Source organism: Sciurus vulgaris (genome assembly GCF_902686455.1).
Source record: "Sciurus vulgaris genome assembly, chromosome: 12".
NCBI lineage: Eukaryota > Metazoa > Chordata > Mammalia > Rodentia > Sciuridae > Sciurus > Sciurus vulgaris.
In genome coordinates, this window is record NC_136473.1 from 50,269,723 (window position 1) to 50,297,679 (window position 27,957).

A 27,957-nucleotide genomic window follows, 5' to 3' on the forward strand; every position below is an offset into this window, starting at 1 on the left:
AGAAGAAGCCATTAAAAATCTACCATCCAAGAAAAGCCCAGGACCAGACGGATTCTCAGTCGAGTTCTATAAGACCTTCAAAGAAGAATTCATTCCAATACTTCTCAAAGTATTCCAGGAAATAGAAAAGTAGGGTACCCTACCAAACTCATTCGATGAAGCTAATATCACCCTCATATCCAAACCAGCTAAAGACACATCAAGGAAAGAAAATTTTAGACCAATATCCTTGATGAATATAGATGCAAAGATCCTTCACAAAATATTGGCAAACTGTATCCAAAAACATATTAAGAAAATTGTGCACCACGATCAAGTGGGGTTCATTCCTGGAATGCAAGGATGGTTTAACATCCGTAAATCAATAAATGTAATCCATCATGTCAATAGACTTAAGGATAAGGATCATATGGTTATTTCCATTGATGCAGAAAAAGCGTTCAACAAAATACAACACCCTTCATGCTCAAAACACTAGAAAAAATAGGGATAGTAGGAACATACCTGAACATTGTAAAGGCTATTTATGCTAAGCCCAAGGCCAACATAATTCTTAATGGAGAAAAACTGAAACCATTGCCTTTAAAAATGGGAATAAGACAGGTTTGTCCTCTTTCACCACTTCTATTCAACATTGTCCTCGAAACTCCTGCCAGAGCAATTAGGCAGACTAAAGAAATTAAAGGGATACGAATAGGAAAAGAGGAACTTAAGCTGTCACTATTGCTGATGACATGATTCTATATTTAGAGGATCCAAAACAATACTCCAGAAAACTTCTAGAACTCATCAATGAATTCAGCAAAATAGCAGGCTATAAAATCAACACACATGAATCTAAAGCATTTTTATATACAAGCAACAAAACAGCTGAAAGGGAAATGAGGAAAACAACTCCATTTGCAATAGCCTCAAAAAAAAAAAAAATACTTGGTCATCAATCTAACCAAAGAGGTAAAAGATCTCTACAATGAAAACTACAAAACATTGAAGACAGAAAATGAGGACGACCTTAGAAGATGGAAAGATCTCCCATGTTCTTGGATAGGCAGAATTAATATTGTCAAAATGGCCATACTACCAAAAGTGCTATACAGATTCAATGCATTTTCCAATTAAAATTCCAATGAAGTACCTTACAGAAATAGAGCAAGCAATCATGAAATTCATCTGGAAGAATAAGAAACCCAGAATAGCTAAAACAATCCTTAGCAGGAAGAATGAAACAGGGGGTATCACAATACCAGAGCTTCAACTATACTTCAAAGCAGTAGTAACAAAAATGCATTGTATTGGCACCAAAATAGACAGGTAGATCAATGGTACAGAATAGAGGACATGGACACAAACCCAAATAAATACAATTTTCTAATACTAGACACAGGTGCCAAAAATATGCAATGGAGAAAAGATAGCCTCTTCAACAAATGGTGCTGGGAATAGTGGAAATCCATATGCAACAGAATGAAACTAAACCTCTATCTCTCACCCTGCACAAAACTCAACTCAATGGATCAAGGACCTTGAAATCAGACCAGAGACCCTTCATCTTATAGAAGAAAAAGTACGTTCAAATCTTCAACTTGTTGGCTTAGGATCAGACTTCCTTAACAGCACTCCCATAGCACATGAAATAAAAGCAAGACTCAATAACTGGGACAGATTCAAACTAAACAGCTTTATCTCAGCAAAGGAAACTATCAGCAATGCGAAGAGAGAGCCTATAGAGTGGGAGAATATCTTTGCCACTCATACTTCAGATAGAACACTAATTTCCAGAATATTTAAAGAACTCAAAAACTCTACAGCAAGAACACAAATAACCCAATCAACAAATGGGCTAAGGATATGAACAGACACTTCACAGAAGAAGAAGATCTACAAGCAATCAACAAGCATATGAAAAAATGTTCACCATCTTTAGTAATAAGAGAAATGCAAATCAAAACTACACTAAGATTCCATCTCACCCCAATTAGAATGGTGACCATCAAGGATAGAAGCAACAATAGGTGTTGGAGAGGATATGGGGGAAAAGGTACACTCATACATTGCTGGTGAGGATGCAAATTAGTGCAGCCACTCTGGAAAGCAGTGTGGAGATTCCTTAGAAAACTTGGAATGGACCCACCATTTCACTCAGCTATCCCTCTCCTTGACCTATAACCCAAAGAACTTAAAATAAGCATACTACAGAGATACAGCCACATCAATGTTCATAGCTGCTCAATTCACAATAGCCAGATTGTGGAACTAACCTAGAAGTCCTTCAATTGATGAATGGATAAAGAAACTGTGGTATATATAAACAATGGAATATTACTCAGCTATAAAGAATAATAAAATCATGGCATTTGCAGGCAAATGGATGAAATTGGAGAATATCATGCTAAGTGAGATAAGCCAATCTCCAAAAACCAAAGGACGAATGATCTCGCTGATAAATGGATGATGACACATAATGAGGGGTTGGAGGGGGGCAAGATTGGAGGAAGGAGGGACTGTATAGAGGGAAAAGAGGGGTGGGAGGGGTGGGGGGAAGGAAAAAAATAACAGAATGAATTGAACATCATTACCCTATGTAAATTTATGATTATACAAATGGTATGCCTTTACTCCATGTACAAACAGAAACAACATGTATCCCATTTGTTTACAATAAAAATTTTTTAAAAAAAAGAACCAAAGTGTAATAGTCACCTTCACTCTTCACTATCATGCATTCTCAGTAAGGAAAATAAAAATAAAAATATTTTTTCTGGTAAAGGATGACCTGGATGACTTATTAATTTTACTAAACACCAACTCTTGAGTTTCTATATTTTTAATATTCTGTGTGATGAAATGGGCTGTACACATAAAGTACATGTGCTGTGTAGTAGGATAGGGTGAATGTGCCCAGAAAAACAAACTTGTGTGGTTTTTGAATTGTGAACTGACTAACTACTTTGGGCATGCAGCACCTTCTTTTCTTGAAAGTATGCTTGAAAGTATGACAGACTAAAAACATATATTAGTCATACATGGATATTTGGCAGACATTTTCTTTAAAATAAACAAATGAGACTGTCACTTCAAGGAAAACAACTGATGGCATTTGTTTCCTGTGATAGAGTTTTGAGCTTTTCAAGTTAAAACTGGAATTTTGAAAAACTTGTATCTACTCCCATGATCTTAACAGCTTCCTAAGATTCTTCAAGATTATTCTGATGAGATGGATGGTGAGATTAATGAATGAAGTTTTAAAATATTACATAGTAAAATGTGTTAGCATTTGGAAGAGATGCATAATTTAATAAACTGATAGTTCCATATGTACCAATGCTGCAAATCATACATGGGTAAAATAAATGAATTAAATAATGAATTAAAAATTCATCATTATGTTTCAGAATTACATTGCAACCAACCTCAAGATCTATTATTTATCAACTTTTGCTTTATTATTAAAGAATAGTCACAATTAGCTGAGTGGCTACTTGAATTTTCTAGCTACATATCTCTAGGACAGATTTCAGTATACTTTAACCCAAACTGCATATCACAACAGGCAGAGGGCAAAAGTAGATATGAGATTTCAGCTGTTTCCTGATAAGCACAACATTAAAGAGAGTCGCAGAAATGTAAAACTGTGCCATTTTTCACTTCTTTTGGTTTTAGAAAATGTAGTTATTAAAAAATGTGACATATTAACATATTTATTATTGAGGGTTTATTAGTGCTATTTCTAAATAAATATATGTTTAAAACACTTTCAGTATTAATTTCTAACATGATAAATAGGGGCTGTTGTAATTCACATGAACAAAAAGTTTTCAGAGTCTTGCAGTCATATTTAAGGTTGTAAACAGATCCTGAAACTACAGGACCTCATGAGTTTGAGAACCACTGCCCTGGAGGTCAGACAGAGGGACTGGAGCAGGAAAAAGTGACATTCACCCTGCTTACATCAGAGGGGATATTACTCAGGTAGGGTAGGAGAAATTGGGTTGAGATTGAGTTCAGTTTAAGATAAATGGGGTCAGAGGCGACAACTCCATTAGAACTTGGATTTTAAAGGGAAAGGGAATGGGAAAGCAGGGAGGGGAGGGCTTAGGAAATGTGTGTATGGAAGCTTTTGGAGGGCTCTGGACCTGGTTTGGGCAATGTAGGCTTCAGGTCTTTCTCCTACTGCTAGAAAAAGCTGAGAAATATTGACCCTGAAACACACACACACACACACACACACACACACACACACACACACACACTCCCTCTACCCAGCATGCTACAACCTCTCCACACCCCTCTTATTAGGGGAATCAAGTTTGTATAAAAGGATGAGAACCTCCTTTCTCTCCATCTCCTAGCCACCATAATCTAAAAACTAGATTTGGCTTCAGGATAAAAAGGTTTGACTTTGTGCATTTTCTTCAGATATATGAATGTCTTCAGGGAAGAACTATAGGACATGAGCCATTGACAATGATTTTGTATTCCTCTCAGAATATGTAAATTTCAGGAAGATATTGCTCTGTCTCAAAATGAATTTTAAAATCTTGCTCATATGTGTGACACAAATGACTTCATTTTGTAATTAGACATAAGATATTTATATCACTTATATGGTTGGAATCCCTTGATTTTCATGCTCTATTCCCTCCTTTCCTATTTTATTTTCATCTGTTTCAAATACACAACTTTGTATGTTGCCTCAATTCCTTTTAGAAAACGAGGTGATATGGAAATAATAGCAAACAATAAAGAATAACTTTGTAGGAAACAACTTGAAACAATGCAAGAGAAAATAATCTTGTCAGTGAATTTAATCCAGACTATATTAAATAATATCCAACTTTCTCTTATTTCCTTGGAATATTTTGCATTTTCTTTCAATAATTGAAAATACTTTAGTCTGATACTTTTGCTCCAATAGTAAAAACAATATGATGATAAAAATATGAAAAGTAGAGAAACAGAAAACTTTTCATACAGAACTAATGGATTTTGATAATCCAAACAACTATTAATTAATGTGTTTACAAATGAACTTTATATGTGAATTTCTTCTAGTAAATTCATTTGGCCATGCATTGTAGAACAATATTAAATATGGAAGTTGGTGAGGGGAAAATGATAAAGGTATAAGCCTGTCATAGGTCAGAGGAATAAGGAGGGATAATAATAGCCAACAAGAAATGTGGCATCTACTTTCTGGATTTCTTCAGATTTTTCTCTCTTTCCCATTGAGGAGATAATCAAGACGATGATGATATGACAAGGCCTATGTATGAAGTTTTGAGGAAGAAGTACAGGACATGACAATGATTTTGTATTCCTTTCAGAAAGAGGATCAGAAAATCATGGTAAGATCTTCTAATAAGATACTTATATACATATGATGCAATTGCTAATTGTTTTACATAACTGATTAAACTTCAGAATTTTATGTTGCAAATGTATTATTTTCAAACAAATTTCTCATATTTTAAGGCCTATTTGCATTCCTTCCTATGAGAAGTTGGAGCACTGTGAAATGCATAACAGTTCACATGTGTAGTGTTTTGCACAAACTAGGAATTAATTGTGTGTTTGCCTTTCAGGAGACTTGGCACACTGTGGAACTAGATGATTGTTTTTATTTTACATTAAACAAATGTGCATAGTCCTAAATAAGTATACCTGTTAAACACACCTTGTGTCCACATAATACCAATACAACCATTGTGAAGAACTGTATAAAACCAGTGATTAAAAGTTGTTTTACCACAGTTTATCCATTCATCAATTGAAGGGCATCTAGGTTGGTTCCATAGTCTGGCTATTGTGAATTGAGCAGCTATGAACATTGATGTGGCTCTATCTCTGTAGTGTGCTGATTTTAAGTCCTTTGGGTATAGGCCAAGGAGTGGGATAGCTGGGTCAAATGGTAGGTCCATTCCAAGTTTTCTAAGGAATCTCCACACTGCTTTCCAGAGTGGCTGCACTAGTTTGCAGTCCCACCAGCAATGTATGAGTGTACCTTTTTCCCCACATCCTCTCCAACACCTATTGTTGCTTGTATTCTTGATAATCGCCATCCTAATTGGGGTGAGATGGAATCTTAGTGTAGTTTTGATTTGCATTTCTCTTATTACTAAAGATGGTGAACATTTTTTCATATATCTGTTGATTGCTTATACATCTTCTTCTGTGAAGTGTCTGTTCATTTCCTTAGCCCATTTGTTGATTGGGTTATTTGTATTCTTGGTGTAGAGTTTTTTGAGTTCTTTATATATTCTGGAAATTAGTGCTCTATCTGAAGTATGAGTGGCAAAGATATTCTCCCACTCTATAGGCTCTCTCTTCACATTACTGATAGTTTCCTTTGCTGAGAGAAAGCTATTTAGTTTGAATCTATCCCAGTTATTGATTCTTGCTTTTATTTCTTGTGCTATGGGAGTCCTGTTAAGGAAATCTGATCCTAAGCCAACAAGGTGAAGATGTGGACCTACTTTATATATACTATATATATACAATGGAATATTACTCAGCTATAAAGAATAATAAAATTATGGCATTTGCAGGCAAATGGATGAAATTGGAGAATGTCATGCTAAGTGAGATAAGCCAATCTCAAAAATCCAAAAGAGGAATGATCTCACTGATAAGCAGATGATGACACTTAATGGGGGGTGGGAGGGGGACAAGAATGGAGGAAGGAGGGACTGTATAGAGGAAAAAGAGAGGTGGGAGGGGTGGGGGGTGAGAAAAAATAACAGAATGAATCAAACATCATTACTCTATGTAAATATATGAATATGCAAATGGTATGCTGTTACTCCATGTACAAACAAACAAAAAAAAGTTGTTTTATTGAATTTTATTTTTTCCGTCTCATCTTAATTTTCTTTCACACTTTCCCTTACTCAGTGGAATAGATTCATAGGTGTGAACACCCAGTTTCTGTTTTTTGTAATGGACTTTTTCTTCTAGAACACAGGTAGCATACTTTCCACTTTCAGTAAATAATTGGGTTGACTTTATTTCTTTTGTATTTTTAAGGTTATAAATATTTTTAAATGGATCAGTTGATTTTTCTTTCTGGGATTCTAAACCAACAGAATTTCTTCCCTTAAATCTGAATAGCTTCAGATGATTTCTGATGTACAATCAAATTACTATGTCACAATACATTTGTATAAGCCTCTTATGTTTGTGAGTGGGGCACTGTTTCATGGTGGTGGGAGGTGAAAAGTTTACACTTGCTCACTAATAAATGCTTGGCTATACCGGTGATACAATATAAATCTAGACAGATTGAAAAAGCTGCTTTCAAAAAATAAAGTTTAAAATCTATAATTAAATGTTTTTATATTAAAGGATTTTCTTTTTAATTCTTTGCTACATGTAATATTTAGCCCAAATTCACTTTTCCTCAAAATAGAAAATCTAATTTTACTTTATAGTTAAATATTTTTATAGATACAACTTTAGAAAAATAGGCAAAATTGAATTTTCTATCCCAATTAACTGTTTTGTTTCATTCTAATACTATTTTAAGTAATATACACATGTAAAGTACTTGAAAATTTGCAAATCTTTATGAATAAGTACACATATCTGGTTTTTATCATTTGAATACTCTTAAATTACACCTAGTACTGAAGTTCAATAAGAAGAAATTTTAAAATAATTTACTAGAATTATTATCCTAAAGAAATTTTAATATTTTCATTCTAAAATATTAGCAAGTACTTATTTTTTAATATAAAATAATTTGACTAAGTATAGTTTAAATAAGACCTACAGTTTATTTGTATGTGACCAAAGAACTTGCTATAATTGTTGGCTTCTACAGGGGCAGTTTTGATGTGACTTCAGAATCTTTCCTAGAAGAATTACTACATCTATACATGAATGCAGTAGAATATATATTTGAGTTAGATTGTTAACATAACATGGAGTTAATAACACAACATGACTTTTAAAAATTATTTTTGAGACCCAAAATACAGTCTAGGGAAAATAATGATTTTATGGGTAGAATTTTACATAAACCAAGAAAGCTTGAGCGACCTAACTCTGAATTTTGAGTTTCTAGAGCTCAGGCATAACTAGGACTTGTACTCACAGTGAGCTGTCCAGTAGTCACATTGTCCACCTCAAGCACAAAAGGGCAAGAAGCTGCAAACCTGAGAACTTAGAACAATGAACCAAAATGAAGACGCCAATGTGTTTGACTCCTGTAGCTAGTCTGCAATGCGCTGTACAATTGGTTAAAGAGGATGGGAGCTCAAAGTCATCAGATCAGTAAGATTATCTTTTTTTATTATTTTTTTTTACTTAAACCCATTTTATTACAAAAAAAAATTAGTACATAGTAAAAAGATCCACCATCCATAGGTAGACAGACAAGTTTGTACTTGGTGTGCAGCTTTTCAGATTTATATTTATGCACATATACATGTGTAAATATTTTTACAAAAATACATACCATGAATATAATGGCCTCTTGGTGTTAACTTAGATCTCCCTTTCATTTGGTATCCAGGTTAAGTGTGTATCATTAAGAATGTGCCTTTCATTTGGATGCACCAAAATTCATGTGCTTCCATTATTGGATATTGTTTTAGTAATACTTAAGACATTAAACAAGGTCCCAAGCCACATCTTTGTTCCTCCACCTCTGGTACAGTTACTTTCTCAGGATAAAGTCATAGAGATGGAATTGCAAGCGTGTAGATGTTAGTAATCTTTCTTAGGGCTTGAAGATATCTTTAAGGTGTATCTGTTACATTCTGCTTCCACACAAATTCCTCTGTGTAGCCAGTGCCCAGGCTACAGCTCTTGGCACAGGTGAAGAGGGCCAGGACGCTCCAGTCAACACTCTGTGCCCAGTCTGTCCACCTTGAGGTGGTTCAGAAGCTGTGACATGACCTGGAACTCAAATATTCTCTTGGCATCACAGGGACAGTCGGGAATATCCTCCTCTTGAGGGATGTTTTCACCAGAAATTTAGATGGGCTCAGTACCCCTGCCATATCTGAGAATCTGCTCTGGTTCAAGGGCTGCCTGAGCTTTGAACTTCTGGAGAATGTTATCTTTCCTGGATTCGTGCTTTGCCATGGAATCCAGTTCTTCCTCAAGAGCTTCATCCATGCTTCCTGTAATCTCAAAGTCTTCTTCCTTTTCCACAACTTCGGGAGAAATCTCCTCTTCTGTTTCTATGACAATTTCAAATGCTGGAAAGAGGAAGTTGTGGTTTAGGACTGTATGGTCCAAATGATCTTGGGTACAAGTCTGCTTATGCCCCAACCTCCAGTCTAGCGTCTGATGCTCCTCACTGCAGAAATGTGCCTGGTGGCATCTGGAGGATGTTTTGGGGCCTAAACAGCCACAAACCCTGCAGAGATGAGCGCACGACTTAAGTTGGAGACACACAGAATCTGCTGTTTCTGGGGGAGGGTTCTCAGAAGGTGAGTCATAGGAGTAAAACTCATTTTTCCTGGGAAGCTGAGCCCTAAAACTTGCTGGGTAACTACTAGCTGTGCAGCCGCCACGCTGGCGCCGGCTTGGTGAAGCCCAGCTCCACCCGTCTGGCCAGGGCTGCCGCCATCCGGGAGTGCACGGCCACTCAAGATCATCTTATTATAATAAAGTCATTTAGGATGTTTCTAACTTTAATTCTTTGACATTTCCCTCCTATAAAATATAACAGTTAACCAAAATTTACTTTTCCTTAAAATAGAAAATCTTCTAATCTGAGTTGCAGGTTAAGTAACAAAATGACAGCCAATTCTTAATAATTTTATAACTATCATGAAAAATTGAGTTTTGAGTTTTATGTAGGCTCTCACCCATAATTCACTGTTTAATTATTTATGACTTGACTAAAAGACTTATATGAAGTTCACTCTAATAAACCATTGCTGACATACCATTTTTGTTGTTGAATTAATTCTTTCAGATTAAAAAGTAATTAGGATACATAGATTCTAGCTACATATTATAATTTTAAAAAATCTAAAATTAAAATTAAAATTGATGGGGCCTTCAGTAGAGAATGTGAATAACAGCCTATAGCTAACTCTAGAAGGTCTTTAAATCTCTCTCCTTCCTCTGTCCTTTCCTTCCTCCCCTTCTCCCCTTCCTTCCTTCTCTCCTTCCTTACTTCCATCCTCTATTCCTTCCCCTCCCTTTCCTCTTTGAGCTCTACTAATCTGTAACTAGCTTTAAAATATTTCTGTACCACTTTGGCTAATTTCTCAGACTTAAAAAATGTTTTTGTTAACAGAATAAAATCTACTTGAAGTCCTCTAAACAGAGCAATTCTATTGTTATAATAATTTATCAAAACATTTTTAACTTAGAAACTGTTAGAATAATGCAGACTTCAAGAAAATATCTAGGCAATGTTATATTTTATAAACATATAACTAATGAAAAGAAAAATTACTTTTTGTCTAGTATTAAGGTCAGCATTAATGTTATATTTTGTATGTATTTTGCTCTTCCAAAGTTATTATATACTGAACCTGACCATACATTTTTTATTCTTTTTTGTTTGTTTGTTTCATCCAAATATTTATTCCACAGGTCAAATGGAAAGGCATTGCAAGAATCATAGAAAACAGCAGCTCCATATCTGTTATTAAATTCATAAACATAATAATAAGAAACATGGATTGATTCCCATAAGTACTGAAGTTCCACAATTCAGGGCAAGGAGGTGAAAATGGACATCTGGGACCTTGTTGCTGACTTCATCACTTTTTGGAAACTAGGACAGGTTGCCAAGAGAATCAAAACATGTCAGTTTATCTCTCAATAGAATTTTATTACAGATACCGAATTGTGTTAATTATATAAGTGTTGTCTTGCAGGTTAGCCAGAGATTTATTTAAATTTAAATTTTCACTGTTCTGCACTTTTCTGTTTATCTCCTTTAATTGGTGTGTAATTGTTTAATGAGCTACTTTAATGATGTCTGTCTTGGGTACAGTTGTTCCCAACTAGCATTATTTCCACATTTTAGAAAGGTTAAGAAATCAGAACTCCTTTTTCCTCCTTAGTTAAAAATGACAGTGATAGAATGAGTAAGAGGAAAAAGAAAGAGAGGGGGGAGAGAGAGAGAGAGAGAGAGAGAGAGAGACTACTGCAAATTTTGGTGGATAGAACTTAAAGTTTTGACTGTTAAAAGCTGAGATTAAAAGAAAAATCTTTGATGTAATGCTACAGTGACTTTCTCGAGTCTCTGAACATGCAGACTGAGTTCACCTTCTACAGCAGGTAGCACTAAGTGTCTAGAGCTTCTCCTTGTACCACTCAGGTCACTAGGAGTACACAGCCAACTGTGGGTATTCACTTGTCAAGACAGGAGCAGAAAACATCAAACTGTGCACATCCAGTCTCTGCTCCAAAGCTTACTGCTTTGGTCAACCACAAGATCTAAAGATGGGACAAGGGATCAGGGATGTTCAGAGGAACCTCTCTTTTAGATAGCCAGAGATGTGGAGAATAAAGAATCTGAAAGTTTAGTTCAATTATTTTTCTTATGTGAACTCCATCTAATCAAAGAACTGTTCCTAGCCAAAGGAACTTCATTTATTAAGTAGTAAATATCCAATTTTAATTAATCAAGGCACATAAAACTAACAGTCAATTAGACAAAATGAGAAAAAAACTAATCCATGTTCTCACAAATGAGTTAATATTATTTCAAGCAAAAACAAAGAAATTTCACATATTATTTAACTTCTGGTAAAATATTTTTGAAATCTTTCATCTGAATAACTAATTACTACTTTGGTGACCCTCCAGGGACCAGGGTGTTATGGACTGGGAATCACCATCCCCTTCTTCATCCATGGAGACACTAAATCACTCTTTAAAAGTCATTTTCCTTTTCACTCAGGCAATTAATGACATTAAGTGTTAATGTGAAATAGCAAACCTTCCAATTCTGCAATTTTCATGATGAAGTTATAGTCATGGTTAATAAGTAGTAATCAAATTTACCAAGTGCTGAGTTGTTTCAATGTGATTCAATAATTAATAGCAAGAATCAAAAATGAAATCAACTATGCAGGAATAAAGCAGTGGGTTCCAGTGGGGGAGTGGAGAAAATGGGGAGGTGTAGTCAAAGACACAAAGGAGCAGATACATAGGATGAGCAAGTCCAATATACGGCATGAGGACTAAAGTTAAGGAAACTGAATTATATTTGGGATTTTTGTTAAATTGGTTGGTTGGGTTACATTTGTTACCAAAAAAGGGGTAACTGTATGAGATGATGGATATATTAATTTACTTCAATATAGTAAGCATTTCACTCTCTGTATGTATTCCATAGCATCATTCTGTATGCCCCAAATATACACAATAGAATTTGTTTTTAGAATAGCAATGCTTTTAAGGAAGAATAAAATTATGGAATTTGTTGGTAAATGAATGGAGTTGGAGAATATCATGCTAAGTGTAATAAGCCAATCCCAAAAAAACCAAAGGCCCAATCTTTTCTCTGATAAGTGGATGATGATACATAGCAAGGGTATGGTGGGGGATGGGTAAGAGAAGAATGGAGGAACTTTGAATTGTGTAGAGGGAAATGGGGTGGGAGGGGGTGAGGAAGGGAAAGATAGTAGACTGAGACAGACATTATTACCCTAAGTACATGTATGATTACATGAATGACATGAATCTATGTTGTATACAACTATGGAAATGAAAAGTTGTACCCTATTTGTGTACAATTAATCAAAGTGCAGTCTGTAAAAATAAAAAAACACAAAATAACATAAAAGAGCAATGCTTTTTCATTGATATCCTACCATGTGTAAAACACTATGCTGGGCTCTTTAACCTTGATTGCAATTTACTCCTCTAAGGTTCACGCAGCTTAAGTAAATTGCCCATAGATACATAGTTTACTAATAATACATTCAGTATTTAAACACTAGCCTATTATATTCCAAAATGTGTGCTATTTTCACTGCACTATTACAAGGAAAAGAAAGCTGAATTCATTTTGGCATGAACTTTTATGCCTATTTGTTATATATATATAGAAAAGGAAAGGTAAACTGATCTTGCATTTCCTGCCATGAAAGATTAGGAATTTTAATTTATTCTAAGTAAATTATTTTCATCTCCCATTCCTTGCTTCTTCAGTTTTTGTTAACACCGTATTTTAGTACTTCTATTAGTAATAACTTTTGTGATTTAAGATATAACTTTACAACTTATTTGTCTATCAAATCGATGGTATTTCTTGATACTAATTTATGGAATTTTTAAAATTGTGGCATGATTTCTTAGTTGGGTTTTTGTTTTTCTTTCCAATTGTCTTTCATTTTCTTACTGATAAAAGATGTGTATGACTTCACTGTACCACTAAAATCCTTTAAATTTTTAACTAAAATCTATACTAAAGTAATTCTTCCTGATGACATTCTACTTGGGTTTAGGTTAACTGATCAGTGCTAACTTGAAATTACTTTTTCTCAAAACACCTTTATATTTCTTATGTACTTGATAATTTCATGGGATACAGGAATTTAAGTTCAGAATTTCTGCCATCAGGATTTTGAAGGCATTTCTCCAATTTTATTGTGGTGGTATTAATGAGAGATTTTTAAACAATCCACTTTATTTGTAACTCTGCTCTTTCTGCCACAATAATCTTCCTTACTTCTTTATGTTCTAGTCATTGATAAAGAAGCTTGCAATTAGTTCCTTTGTTTAATGTCCTGATTCTGTCTTCTCCTATTCAGCAAACATGAGTTTTCTAGCACCCCCTACACTCCCTAGCCTTTCTCTTTCAGACTTATTTATTCTGCCCTCTGGCTTTTTACATTAGTTTATCCTATAGTTCCTCAATCAGGAATTAATTAATTATCTTAAACTTATTTATGGTCTCCATTCTCATTCTTAGCACAGCAGGAAACATTTTTAAAAATTACTCTTTTTCTCAGTGGAGAATTGGGAAAAAAATAAAGGGGTGTGGTTGGGAGACAGAATTTTGGTTAGTCATAAATAAAGAAAGAGGAAATATTATAGGAAAGCCTCCACTGGCTTGTGGACATCATCCAGCAATTCTAGATTTCCTCAATCAGTTAGGTTTTCTATTTTTCCCATTTATATTTCTTAGCCCTTTCAATTATCCCTTCCACAGTATCTGATGTATTCCCCAGAAATAATATAAAATTAACCAAAGTAATTTTGTAAACAGACACATAGACCCATGGAACATATTAGAGAATGCAGAAATGAATCCACATATTTAGAGCAAATTTATTCTGGACAATGATGCCAGAAACATATATTGGGAAAAGGACAATTTCATCAAATGGTGCTGAGAAAACTGGAAATCTACATGTAGAAGATTAAAACTTGACCCCTACCTCTTATCCTCTTCAAAAATCAATGCAAAATGTATCAAAGATCTTAAGGTAAGACCTGAAACTCTGAAACTACTACAGGAAAACATTGGGGAAACACTTTGGGATATTGGTAGAGGTGATGATTTTCTAAATAGGACTCTGAAGGTACAGGAAGCAAAATCAAACATTGACAAATGGGGATTGCATCATACTAAAATGTTCCTGCACAGTAAAGAAAACAACCAATAGAACAAAGGGACGATCCACACAATGAGAGAAGCTATTTTCCAGCTGTTCATTTGACAGAGGGTTAATATCCAGAATATTAAAGAACTAAGGAATACTTAACAAAAATAAATCTATTAAGAAATAGACACTTCTCAAAAGATGAAATATATAAATGGCTTATAAAGTTGAAAATGTTAAATATTATTAACACATTTTATTAACATTTGAATTATCAGGAAAATTCAAATATGTGTTAATAAAAATAGATGTGGGTAAAAGGTGATTTCTTCTCAATGCTAAACATCTCTTCACTAAATCTATACCTTGATGGCATGCGCACCCATTTTTTTCTTTCTTCCATCCATTACATTTGGGGAAGATGTCCGTTCTCTCCTGGTAGGTCTCCCTGTGCTCTGAGCTCATTCCTTTCCTCATTAACAGCTGCATGTCTTGCTGCTTCTTCAACTTTCCCTCCGTGTTATCTTTTTCGTGGCAACACTTGTATATGTTTATCATCTCAATCAAGCCACCTGTGATTCCATGTTACCCAACAGCTTTTCTTCATATCTCTCACTTTCCTTTCATAGAGTTTGTCACATTTTCTCAATTTCACACATAATATGCACATCTATGAAATATATATTTCATAGGTAATTAAGTAATACAATATTATTTATGATGTGGTAGCCCACTATATATGAAATGTGGATGCTTGCTTTATTAACCTGAGACCATACAAAAAGGACGGTTTCTAACAGTTGCAGTCCATTCCTTTCTTGGATTGTACAGTAATTTATCTAGTCAGTTTCCTATTATAGGACTTTCTGGTTGTTCTCAGTTTTATTATAAATATTAATACAAATATTATAAATATTAAATTATAAATATTAATGCAAATGTCCATATATCACTTTGTCAATGTATACCAATATAGAAATTAAATTTATGAAAAGTTAAATTTATAGGTTGAAAAATAAATGGGTTCTTAATATTGACAGCTACCAATAAAGTACCTGCCATAAAACTTATCCCAATGCATTTTCCCATCAGCAGTTTTTGGGAAAACCTGTTTTACACATGCTCATACTTCTGAGGGCAACTCTCCTGGCTTTCCTTGTCTTCCCCTTTCTCCTCCTCTTCAACCTTCTTTGTAGTCCTTTCTTCCTCTTTAATTATCTACTGGTGCTTCTTAATCTCTTTCCAGAACCTCATGTCCATTTCACTGCACACCCTCATTGTGCAATATCATCTACTCTTTTGGTTCAATTTTCAAACTGTATGTTGAAGTCTCCTAAGTCCTTACCTCCATTCTGAAGGCTCTTGTGGACTGGTTTCCTCTGAAATATCTTTGCTAAGATGCCTTGCAAGCTTAATGAGTCTGAATGTAAACCCATCTTTCCTCCGAAACTATTTTACTTTTAGGGTTACATTGCTCAGTTCATGTTTTCACTAAACCCTATTTAGACTCTAGACTTGAGAGTATTTATTGCATCCTGCTTTCCCTTCTCAGCCCCTTCTCTTAGCCCCACATCCAAAATACCCACCAAGTTTTTATGTTCAGTGGCTTCTATTTTCCAAACATTTACCAAATGAATCTGTTCTTCTACATTACCTCTGTTACTACCCTTATCCTGCCCACTACTGACTCTCGTGAAATGATTTTACTGTCTCCCAGCTTGGACATCTATCGCTAGTTCTTTGCTCCAATCCAGTCTCCACCTTCCAATTACAGTAATTATATTTAAAAAAACAAAACCAAACTCAAAAACATGAATCTAGTCATTTAACCTCCTGGCATAAAATCTTTCAATAACTTCTCAATTTTCTTAGGATAAAGGAATAAATATTCCTAGGATAAAGGATAAATTTTCAATCCTTCTATTACTTTACTACAAGACCCAGCCAAATTGGACATCATAGCTTCTCTCATTTTCATGGTTTATTGTGCATACTCTTTTTATCTACCTTGACCACACTCTCCTCCATCATCAAATCAAAGCTGAAATGTTATCTCCTTAGAGAGACGATTACTGGTTTCTATAAATTGTTAGGTTCCTCTGAACTTTCCCAATCATGATGATTTAATGTTTGATTATAAATACTTGCTTAATGTCTGCACTCCATTTTAGAGTATGTTTCATGATTCCAAGGCCTGTTTTTGTCTTGCTCATCAATATATTCCTAATGCAGACTTAGGAGAATGCCTCAAACATAGTAAACACCCAATAAATATTTATTGAAGTATATGAATGAACAAATGATTAATTGCATGTATTGGTAAACATAAGATAGTGAGGCAAAAAATAAGACAGAAACATTAAGTTGTTTTCTCAGAAATACGATGGTTATACTGACCTATTGATATATGTTTTTTTGTCTCCCATGATCCACAGCTTGCATTTCTCAGAAGTCTGGTTGATAGTGTAGATGTTCTGTCAGTAGCCTTGGAACACTGTTAGTAAAACTCATGACCTTATCCTTCTTAGCATACCTCTATGAAGGAACTAGTATAGATGGCTATAAATTTTTGTTAAGGACAGTTTATGTATAATTTGGAAAACTATATGCAGAAAGTCATTCTTATGTGATTTTTGATGATTGCCATATCTATTGCTCAATTTCAATAAACTCCAAAGAAAAAGTGGAGAATCTCTGATATTACCAACTATTTTAGTGATTTAATGTTTTTTTCTTTTTACTCTATGGCACCTGCTAAAAGTGGGAGTAAAATATCTGGATTATTTGGCCTTTATTGGATAAACAGCATTTCATTTTTACACAAACATTGACATTAATTAAGTCTTCCAACATCTGGGATGTAGGTGAGTGTTCAGCTAATTTTGCAGAAGAGGAAGTGAAACCGCAGTGCCCTGCCAGTTTGTCAACATCACTGAACAAGTCAGTGTCAGGACTGGGAGTACCACTCAGGAATTTTGGGCTGTGAATCTTCTGTTCAACTAAACTGCCTTCATAAGGGAAAAGTGCACTGGGAATATATTCCTGGCTTTATGTTTCCTATCAAACCTGGAAGGTCCAGCAATCTCATGACAATTCCTGTTTCCAATTTCAATTTTATGAGTGAGGGCAGTCTAGTAAGCACCACATACAAATTAAAAATGTCATACATTCATGTGAAACAGAATTTTGAAAAATGTTTTTATTTTCATTCCTTTTTCATTTTGCATTCTTTCTAATGCTCTGTTTTCCTTAAAAAAATATTTTAATACATGGAGTCTTTGAAAGGATATCCTTTAAAGAAAATCCTCATGATTATAAGGTGAAAAATATGCTAGGCAAACAAATATCACACATTGTATTTCTAAATACCATTTTGTAGTTTGCATCACTGCAGTCACATTGTGTAAATCAAAACTATAAGAAAATACCCATCTTTGAAAGAATAATTGCACTGTAATTGCTTAAATATTTAAAATGTAATACCTGGATAATATGAAATAAGACAACAGTAAACCCATCACCCTCCTAATTTCACAATAGTTCTTTGATTCACAAGTTTCTTGTGAAAAGAAAGGAGTTGCCCAGGACTGTCCATGGAAAGTTCTGAGGTGGAAGAGGGCCTAGACTTTGTTGCTAGATGACTGGCCTGGGTTCTAGTTCTGCTTCTAGTTCTGACATGCCCAGTGTCCCTGGGCAAATTTTTTAACTTCATGCTTCAATGTCCTCATATGTAAAATGGTGACAATGACAGAATGTATCTCATGGGTTATGATGAGGATTAAGTGAGTTAGTCTATATAAAGCATATTATAGAAAGATGCTTGGGACACAGTTATATGACATGTATGTCAGAGTTATCAGTTATTTACATTTTTTGAGGTATTATTGCCATATTTTGTATTTCTAAATTTAGTCTTAGGTAAATGTGGTATGTAATATAGAATACATTAAGTGCTGAAGGAGGACAAATGTTGTTAGAACAGGAGAGAGAGAGAGAGATGCAGTTTGGCAGGAAGTCAGGTTCCCATTTGTAGCTTATTTCTGTAACATTTCCATAAACTTCCCTGGAGTACAATGAAACACTGTGTAAAGTGATCCTGCTGGCTTTGAATGAACCCACAGCACAGGGAATTCTCACAGTAAAATTGAAGAGGCTGGCTAAGAATGTTCGGCTATTTTTCCCTCACAAGAATGAATGCAGGAAAATGTGGGCATATCATTTTTTGCATATTTTAACATTGCCCTCAGATATTAACCAATTTTTCTAAATATTTTCCAGGGTAATAGCAAACATAGCTATGCTTCACATTGTATTTAACTGTCTGAAAACCTGGTATTTAAGAAGGTGCAGACTCTTATTTCATTAGAGAGAGCAAACTGACACAGAAAGTGCTCTTTGATGAATATAAAAATGTTTGTAGAGTATATGATTTAAGGGCATTACTAGGTGCCCCAAAGCAGGATTTTAGGGAGAGAATGTATACTTTTTTACTTAGTTGTCATCAATAACCTTAATAGTTAAACATACAATTCCAAATTTGGAGTTGCTTTTCCATTTTAGATAGCATTTGAAGCAAAAGTGTAGAAAATCTACTAGAAAACTGAATGCATTCAGTATATAGAATCGCGTAAAAGTGTCCTGAGAAAAATTCCATCATCTATACTTAAAGTTATATTATACAATTTAAGTAAAATCTAGACTTAGAGGTATTCATTTTTTTAACCCAGAGATAGATCTGTTATCACTCCCTTGAATGTTTACATCTTCACAAAATTTCACAGATTTCACAGTAAACCACAGATTTCAATAAGATAGGACACAAAGTGTTGTATTAAAAAATAAAAAATAAGTATCATTCATCAAGTTGAAATGCAGTTGCCGTCTGTGACAGACATTAAGACTATGTCTGCATTACATGGGGCTTCCTAGTTTTGTGGTGCCAAATAAGACTGGGAACCTATGCCCCTTACTCAGATTACATTTTAAAGTTGTAAAATTTCCATCCAATTTTTTTCTAGAAGTGTAAAATTAAATGATGAATAGGATCCTCACATATCATCCCCTGCTATCTTCTCTGGGAATTTGCATGATAGACTTCAACTTCAAAATGGAAAACTCTCCTGGTAAAACTTCTGATAAGTGGATTCGTACTTTCAAAAAGCAGTTTAGGAAACACTATGGTTGTTTAAAGAATGTCAGTAGAAAAAAATTTTACTACAGTATAAGGAATTTTTAGGAAGAAAATATAGCATTAGTGTTTTTAGCACCATTCAAACCTTGTAGTCCATTTGCAATACAAGTTGAGCAACACACAATTGGATACAAGGGTGTAAATAAGGTAGAACTTTTATTTTCATGTAGTCAAGTAAAGAAGACTCTTAGTGGGTATCGTGTTGCTAGTCATAAGAATGATTCTATACAGCCTAAAAAATAAAATTTTTAGATATTTTTGCTCATTTAATACAGTTCTTTCAATAGTTATGTCCAACTAATTATAAAATAAGAAATCCAAACTTTAGTTGAAAACTGACCTTTTCTTAGGAACACTGAATGACAAATGAGTCTCTTTCAAGCTTATTTAAATTCACAAAACAATTCAGGTGGTCCATGAACCAGTGAAGGAGCTTTTTGGAAATGCCCTCCCTTATTTTCTGAATCAGAATTTGTGTTTCATCAAGATTCCAACTGAAATTTAAAGGTGACTGGAATTTAAAAGAGTGTACGACACATAATAGATGCTCAATAAATGTGTTGATTTATTTGCTGATTACATAAATACATGATTCTCTAGGAAGTTTTCCATTGAGAAAACTTGGGGTAAAAAATTAACAGCAACATGCTTTCATAAAAACTTCTATTCAGTGCATAAAACCTGTTACTTCAACCTAAGATGACCTATGTGGGTACAATGTTAATGCCCATGGAGAAAGGTCAAGTACTGAAAGTTGTCTCATGAATGAAGCCTGATTTCTTTTTTGGTTCTGAGACTGAAACAATTTTCTAATGATTCTGAGAGGAGAGAAAGAGAAAGAAAGAAAAGAATGGGTGAAAAAAGAAAGAGAAAGGAAGAAAGAAAGGATGAATGAAAGTAAAGAAAGAAAGAAAAAAATGAATTGAATGAAAGAAAGAATGAAAGAATCCTGGATTGGCTTTAAGAGATATCTCTGAGTGATGTTTAGAATTTTCATCTGTCTGTAAGATTAGTGAAATTTGGCACCTCTTTAGCAATAACTTTTCCTGACATAAATGGTGCTAAATTCTTAAAATAGGATGTTTGATAATGATCACTGCAGTAAATGAATATTAGCATACCATAATGACCTGTAATTTGAAATAACCCTACCAAATCTCCTCTGGCAAGGCACATGCTCTGAGCAGCTTTTCCTATGGACCAGAACAGTGTGCACCAATGCAGTCTTCCTCTTTCAACTCTTTGACACATAGCCATGCTAGGGTTGCAGTCTGATTGTGGATCAGAGCACAAGCCAACTGGCCGCTGTTGGGAGTCAGACCCTAGCCCAGCCCTCATTGGCAGAGGGCTCCATAGCCTTGCTCTCTGGCTGCAGTGTATGCCAAGAAAGGATTTATTCTACTGAGCAGAGGTGAGGAACATGGCAAGTGTGTGAAATGGAGAATGTAAAACAGTATGCTCAACTAAATATTCTGCTTATATGAGCATTATTATTCTTATGGATCATAGAAACCGTCAATATTTCTCAAGGAGACATAATAAATTCACCAAACTACATCATATGGCATGATAAAATGCTTGTAGTTAAGAATAGTTATTGATTCTATAATAACTAAAATGATTCTGAAAAAGTCTTTTTTTATGTGTTGATAGTTTAAGCATTTGGCCATTAAGTTTCAACATCTGAATTTTGGAGAGCACATATTCAAACAACTGCAGCTGCAAAGATTCCTCCTCCTCCAGGGCTTAGATGTTTATCAATGTATAGCTGCTCAGTAAAATGAAATATTTAATTGTGAACCTGATACCAAAATAAGATGTTTGGTTATATAGCATATCACTAACACCATCACTTTTATTCTGTCTTTTTTTCCCCCACATTTGAAAACTGTTCATCTCTATAACACCCCTCAATAGGATAGGCATTACTATTCCAACTTTTCTGACGTAGAAAAAAAAGAGTCAGTACTTTTACAACAAGGTGAATATTCTATTTAATTTCCTTAACTATAATGCTATGTAGATCTTTTAAAATGTTTTTTTATGACTGTAGGGTTTTTATTTGAAAGTAAACATACCAAAATCTACTTTTATTTCCTGAGCATGGTAAGAAATAAATACGATAAGAAATGACATAAGTAAATTTCCTATCACAACAAAATAGTGTTTATCAATGGATAATCTGTGTTGTAATATTCATATTCATGACTATTAATAAATAGGTTCGCTTTGGAAATCTTTCATTTGGGGAAAAATGTTGAGGGTTGATGGTGTAGCTTTTTCATAATTAATGTTCATATGCAGCCCTGTGTTGCAAATCCTATTAGTGATACACAATTTCCATCTCTACCCCTCCCCCACACCATGTTCCCCTACCTCACAGGCAAGGTCCTGGAGGAGGAGGAGGAATCTTTGCAGCTGCAGTTGTTTGAATATGTGCTCTCCAAAATTCAGATGTTGAAACTTAATGGCCAATGCGTTAAGATTAAGAGATGGGGCCTTAAAGAGGTGATTAATTCATGAGGGTTCCTTACTCCTAAGTGGGATTAAGTTAAGGCCCCAATAAAAGAGGCTTCACACGGTGTTCAGTCTTCTTGCACTTCTGTCTTCCCTCGTGTGAGGACACAGCATTCCTCCTTTCCAGAGGATGGTGAAACATTGTGCCATCTTACAAGTGGACAGCAACCCTCAACAGAATCTGCCAGTGCTTTGATCTTGGACTTCTTAGCCCTCCAAACTGTGAGAAATAAATTTCTATTCATTATAAATAACATAGTCCAGGTATTTTGTTAGAGCATCACACGCACACACACACACACAAACAAAGCAGCAATACTTACTCGTCATCATGCACAACACTTTCTAAGTATCATTTCTTTTAATGCCCACAGCACACCTATAAAGTAGGCACTATTAATTTCCTATTTTTATGGAAGAGAAAACTAAGTATTCACAAAGGAACGTAATACGTGTAAAACTCAACTGTTAGCTGAAGGAGCAGGGAAAAACGCTTGAACTTTGTACCTCCTATTTCAAAACCTCTGTCCTGTCCTCTGTATGTTTCTGCTTTTCCACAGTATATCCCTGAAGGACTGAGAACAAAGACACATTCTTGTTCCAGAGGTGAAGTGGCTTTAGGTTCATTTATATCCATTCTTCAATAGTAAATAAAGAATATGTTGCTTGGTGAATATTTTGTCAGATCCAAAATCAATTAATTGAATTTTGGAGAGAATAATCAACAGCATCCTCCACATAGCACTTACTGGGAACCTGTTTTCCTCTAGGCCTGGAGTAGGTAAACAAAAAGTTATAAGGAAGAAACAGACAGCACCTGACCTTTTGTCTAATGGGGGAGATATGTATGTTAATCAGTTAATAAATACTATGATTTTAAATATAAATCAAAGGGCTATGGAAACAGTAGATGAAGTAGACTATGCCTGGGGCATTCTGGAATACTGTAGAAGAAAGATAAAACTCAAACTGTGTCTTGAGGGATACTGAGGAATTTCCAAGTCAGGTAAATAAATGGAGGATATGTTGAGAAACTTGACATGCATCTAAACAGATGGCAAATTGGAAGAACTATAAACAGCTTAATCCCAAAAGGATTAAGCTTCATTCCAACTTTACAGAAATTCACAGATAATTTATTTAACAATCTAGGCATGGTTCATTTTGAAAGGGTACATTTTTATTTTGGGGGTAAGTCTGATTGAGGTAAAATCTCCATATTTGTATAGGGGATGGGATTGTTGGGGTTTGAGAGAAGATGGGGCGATTGGCAAAATCTCTTGTTTTAGAAATTACCCAAGAACATGGTAGTAGTTTGTGCCAATTCTTTTTTTTTTTTTTTAACTTGGAATATTTTGAACTTTATTTTAATGCTCAATGATATATTTTAAGCTTTTAAATAGATTTCATAGCAACTGCTAAGTAAATTAAGGCACAATGAAATTACAGGTCTTAGTCAAGACAAGGCCAGATTATTCTACCTCCAAAAGCTTGAACTTCCCTTTTCAAAACAAATCATATGACCCATCAGCCTCACAGATCTAATTCTATAACTTACATGGAATCAAACTCAGTTCCCTACACAAAAAAACATCATAATTAAAAACAGAGCCAATAGCCTACTGCTAGTTAGCAAAGAGAAACAAAACATTTTTTAAAAAGAAAATAAACACAATAAAGAAGAGTAAACGTCAATAACAAGCAGCAACAAATATGCTAAGGTTTGTATACAGAATGTACTCAGACAATCAGAGTACATCTTCAGTCATGTAGCCCTGCTCCACTGAAAGACCTCGTTGTAAACACACTACTAAACAAGAGTTCCCGGGCAAACAGGACAAACTGCTGACATAAGTGTCAGTACTTATACACAAATACTGATGTATGTCTATTTGCTTTCAGTTGCTAGGATTCAAGTGTCCATTTTTCTCTAAGCTTGAAAACATGCAACTCTTTGATATTCTGAAGATTCCATGGTTGAAAGATATATGAAAAACACTGCAAATTCAAATCTCGAGTTTCTTGAATACACTCATGTTTCCCCTGTTCTCTCGAAATACAAGGCAACGAAGGTCTCCTGAACATTTTGCCACTGCCATAGTGACCGGCTGCCGTTTCTGCTAGCGACGCGCAGCTGGACCTCCTCCGGGGTCTGGTCACAGGCACTTTTTCTTCCATGGTGCTGGACAACCGGCGACAGTGAGAAGAGTCCCTGATGTGAAAGAAGTGATCCAACCCCAGAGACAGCAGACATCCGGCGGCCCCGACCAGGCAGGAGAGCAGCGGCCTGAGGGCGGAGGGCAGCGCCCCGAGACTGGCGAAGGAGCCCCACCAGACCAAGCTGGCGAAGAGCAGCACCAGGATGCGTGCCCGAGCCGCAGCGGGTGCGCGAGCGTCAGCAGCCCCACGCCGCTCAGCACCAACACCACCTGCCCGCCGCCGCCTCGTCCCGGGGCCCCCAGGCCAAGACCACCACTGCCGCACTAAGAAGTCCCCCAGGTAGCAGCAGGCGCCGCCGCTCCGGCCAGGGCCGGGCCCCGCTTGGTCCGCGTCAGGAAGCAGGTGAGGAAGAAGAAGGCGCAGGCGATGCTGAAGAGGGGGCTGAGGCCGTGCGAGCACACGCTCAGCAGTGTCCGCAGCCGGGCGCCCCGGCAGCCCAGCTCCCGGGCCCCGCGCCGAGCAGCAGGGCGAGGACAAAGGCGGCCAGGGCGCCCAGCGAGAGGCGCGCCGGGGAGAAGGGGGAGCCGCGCCGCGGCTGCCGGGGGGAGGCCGGCGGCGGCGGTGGCTCCACGTTGCACAAGCGGCAGAGGTGGAAGAAGCGGCCGCGCGGAGGGTCCTGCGGCAGCGGGCTCTTGCAGCTCTTCACGTAGCCGTTCCTCAGGCTCGAGGGGCGATCCCGTCCCGCCCGGCGGCGGCGGGTACCTCATGGCCTTGGCGTCTCGCTCGTCCGTCCTCGTGGCCCCGGCCGCGGGTGGCAGCGGGGCTCAGCGCGCCCCACTGGGACTGCAGCGGCTGCTCGCGCTCCCCAACCCCCGGGAGCCCCCAGTCTCGCAGCGCGTCAGGGCTGCACCCACCGCCGCCGCCCGGGGTCCCCGCCGCGCGGGCTCAGGAGCGGCGGAGTCCGGGACATGCTGGCTGAGCAGAGGCACGGCAGGGACTTCTCCCCGGGACCGCTGCGGCCGCCTCCTCCTTTTCCCCGGGGCACCTCTCGGGACTGGAGACTCGGTGTCGCCTCCCAGCTCCGGCTGGCTGCAACAGTTACCTCCCGTCCCCAGCCTGGTCCGTTGGGCGCGCGAGCCGAGGGCTGGCGCTCCTCCCGCGCGGCTGCTCCTGCGGGCGGGTTGCTCCCGCCGCCCGCGCGCGCCCGCGCCCCCAGTTTGTGCCAGTTCTTGAGTTGCAAGTATTAATCTGATCCTTGAAGATTTTGTCTCTTTTTTGTTATCTCCTGAGGAGTTGCTCTGGGTAAACTTCAAAATCCAGTCTCACAGTTTTGCCCATAAAGGATCTCTAAAGAGGGAGAGGCAGAATTTAAAGGACCTGAGAAAAGTAGGTCCTTGATCAATTCCTTGCTTCCCTATGATTTTGAAAATACTCAATTTATTTATGTAAAACTAGTACTAATTACATTCATAATAGTAATAGTCCTGATGTCTGTTGGATGGTAGTGATTGGGCTAAGCACTCTACTACATTATTTGATTTGTTTCCCTTAGGAACACCTACTGTGGCTCTGGCTTTATCTCCCATTTCTTGGAAAACTGAGGTGTAGAGCAGGTAAGGAACATTCCCCAATTGGGTCATTTGTCAGGAGAAGAGCTGAGATTTCTTTGACGTGGTTAATCTCCCTCATTTATCTTCAATTATCCTGTGGCATGGTAGCAGTTATTCAATATCATTAAATAAAACATCGTTTCTCTATTTTTTTATGACACTGACCTTGTTTCACAAAGCCTCTTTTCCAGGTTTCTGTCACTTAGCATCGTTAAGCAAATAGCATTTAAGTAAATAGAAAGGAATGTTGACTGTAAGTAGATGAGTTATGGCTTTCTACAGGTTTTTGTAGTTTATAATCTGGAAACAGCCCTTCACTCACTCAGGAACCCTATCAGTGATTGAAAGGAGTTCATATATATAAAGTGCTATGACTTCTATCACTTTGGAATTGTTTGATCATGAGTGAAAGTAGCCAGGGTGTCTCCATAGAATGACAGTTTTTTTGTTTGTGTTTTTTTTTGTTTTGTTTTGTTTTGTTTTTCCTGCAGACTTCTCAGGAGAACCAGACTTGAACTCTAAGCTCCCACCAGCCTGAGCCCTGGCAGCTAGGAAAACCCCCAGTCAGAGGAGTGTAGGGGTCAGGGAAACCAAGGGCAGAACTCAGCTGCATGGCCGAACCCGGAACCCTTAAAACGAAGCACTTAGGATTCCTGCATTTAAAAAGTGTGGTTATGACCCGCTGGACTTTCAGAAGAGTGCGTGGTGTGTGTGTGGGGGGGGGGGGGGGAGGGGGGGTTGGATCAAGTCCTCCCTAATGCAGTCTTCTCTTAGACCACGTTTATGCGTCCGGTGCGCGCGCGCAGACACACACACACTTCCTGGCTGGAACGTTGGCAAGGAATTAAGAGTTTATCTAAAGTTCACCATCCAGACTGTGGAACCAACCTAGATGCCCTTCAAATGATGAGTGGATAAAGAAACTGTGGTACATATATATACAATGGAATATTACTCAGCCATAAAGAATGATAAAATTATAGCATTTGCAGGCAAATGGATGAAATTGGAGAATATCATGCTAAGTGAGATAAACCAATCTCAAAAAGCCAAAGGACGAATGATATCGCTAATAAGTGGATGATGACACATAATGGGGGGAGGGAAGGGTTAGTGTTAGGGTTAGAGTTAGGGTTAGGGAGGGGGGCAAGTATGGAGGAAGGAAGCACTGTATAGAGGGAAAAAAGGGGTGGGAGGGGTGGGGGGAAGGGAAAAAATAACAGAATGAATCAAACAACATTACTCTATGTAAATTTATGATTACACAAATGGTATGCCTTTACACCATGTACAAACAGAGAAACAACATGTATCCCATTTGTTTACAATAAAATAAAAAAATAAAAAATAAATAAAGTTCACCATCCAATTGATCTACTTGCCAGGCACTGATGGATGGAGCTGGGAGCGGGGTAGGAAGATTGGCAGATCCGTGAAGATAACAATACTCCCTGCTGCTCCCTGCTGAGGGGTTCCAGCCACCCAAGTGGATCCCTTTGTTGTGCTCTTGAGTGCTGCACTTCTGCAATTGCTCTTGGAAAGGCTTTCTGGCCACAAGAAAATTCCATCAGATTTGTTCCCAAATTGAAATCTCCAGCCACCTCCGGGTCAGTAGTGGCAAGCATCATCTGAGAGGCTTCAGCCCCATGGTTGCCACTTTCCCTGGGACTTGCTTTGTGTTTTGGGCACTTTTCATCGGGAATGGAACAGAGGTATGATCTAAAACTTTCCCACTGGATTTAGGATCTGCTTTTGTAGTAGTTTGCCACCCCTTCAGTGATTAGGTGCAAGAATTGAGAGCTTGGTGGGAGATGAAGGGGTCTGAAGTTAAGGCAGTTTTTGAACGAACAGTCCTTGAGCATCTTTGATCTACAGCTCACCCAGTTCCCTGGCTGTGGAGCCTGCTGGGCCGCAGCTTGCCTGCCCTTGGCCTTCCATCTCTGCAGCCTGC

At 37.1% G+C, this 27,957-nt stretch overlaps 2 protein-coding genes, 1 long non-coding RNA gene and 1 pseudogene across 8 annotated transcripts in view; 3 read left to right on the forward strand and 1 right to left on the reverse strand.

Annotated features, from left to right (window-relative positions):
- Positions 1–27,957, forward strand: part of LOC306641943 (uncharacterized protein) — a gene marked incomplete at its 5' end in the record, with an annotated part of 437,033 nt that overhangs the window by 119,105 nt on the left and 289,971 nt on the right. The gene's annotated exons all lie outside the window — the stretch shown is intronic.
- Positions 5,037–13,463, forward strand: LOC306641233. The gene is made up of 3 exons (XR_013758081.1): positions 5,037–5,345; positions 8,095–8,271; positions 10,558–13,463. It is a non-coding gene; the product is annotated as an uncharacterized lncRNA (long non-coding RNA).
- Positions 8,366–10,053, reverse strand: LOC306641602 (programmed cell death protein 2-like; annotated as a pseudogene). The gene has a single exon. The product of its transcript is annotated as a programmed cell death protein 2-like (transcript).
- Positions 23,672–27,957, forward strand: part of LOC306641209 (uncharacterized protein) — an 89,742-nt gene continuing 85,456 nt past the window's right edge. For 2 of the 5 annotated variants that reach the window (XM_079106180.1, XM_079106181.1), the window contains exons 1-2: positions 23,672–25,782; positions 25,949–26,009. In XM_079106180.1, coding sequence (XP_078962306.1) covers positions 24,823–25,629 — 807 coding nt within the window. In that variant the 5' untranslated portion in view covers positions 23,672–24,822 and the 3' untranslated portion in view covers positions 25,630–25,782; positions 25,949–26,009. Of the gene's footprint in view, positions 25,783–25,948; positions 26,010–26,497; positions 26,642–27,391; positions 27,719–27,957 lie in introns of those variants that run through there. The other 3 variants (XM_079106183.1, XM_079106182.1, XM_079106184.1) reach the window with 3 other exon arrangements.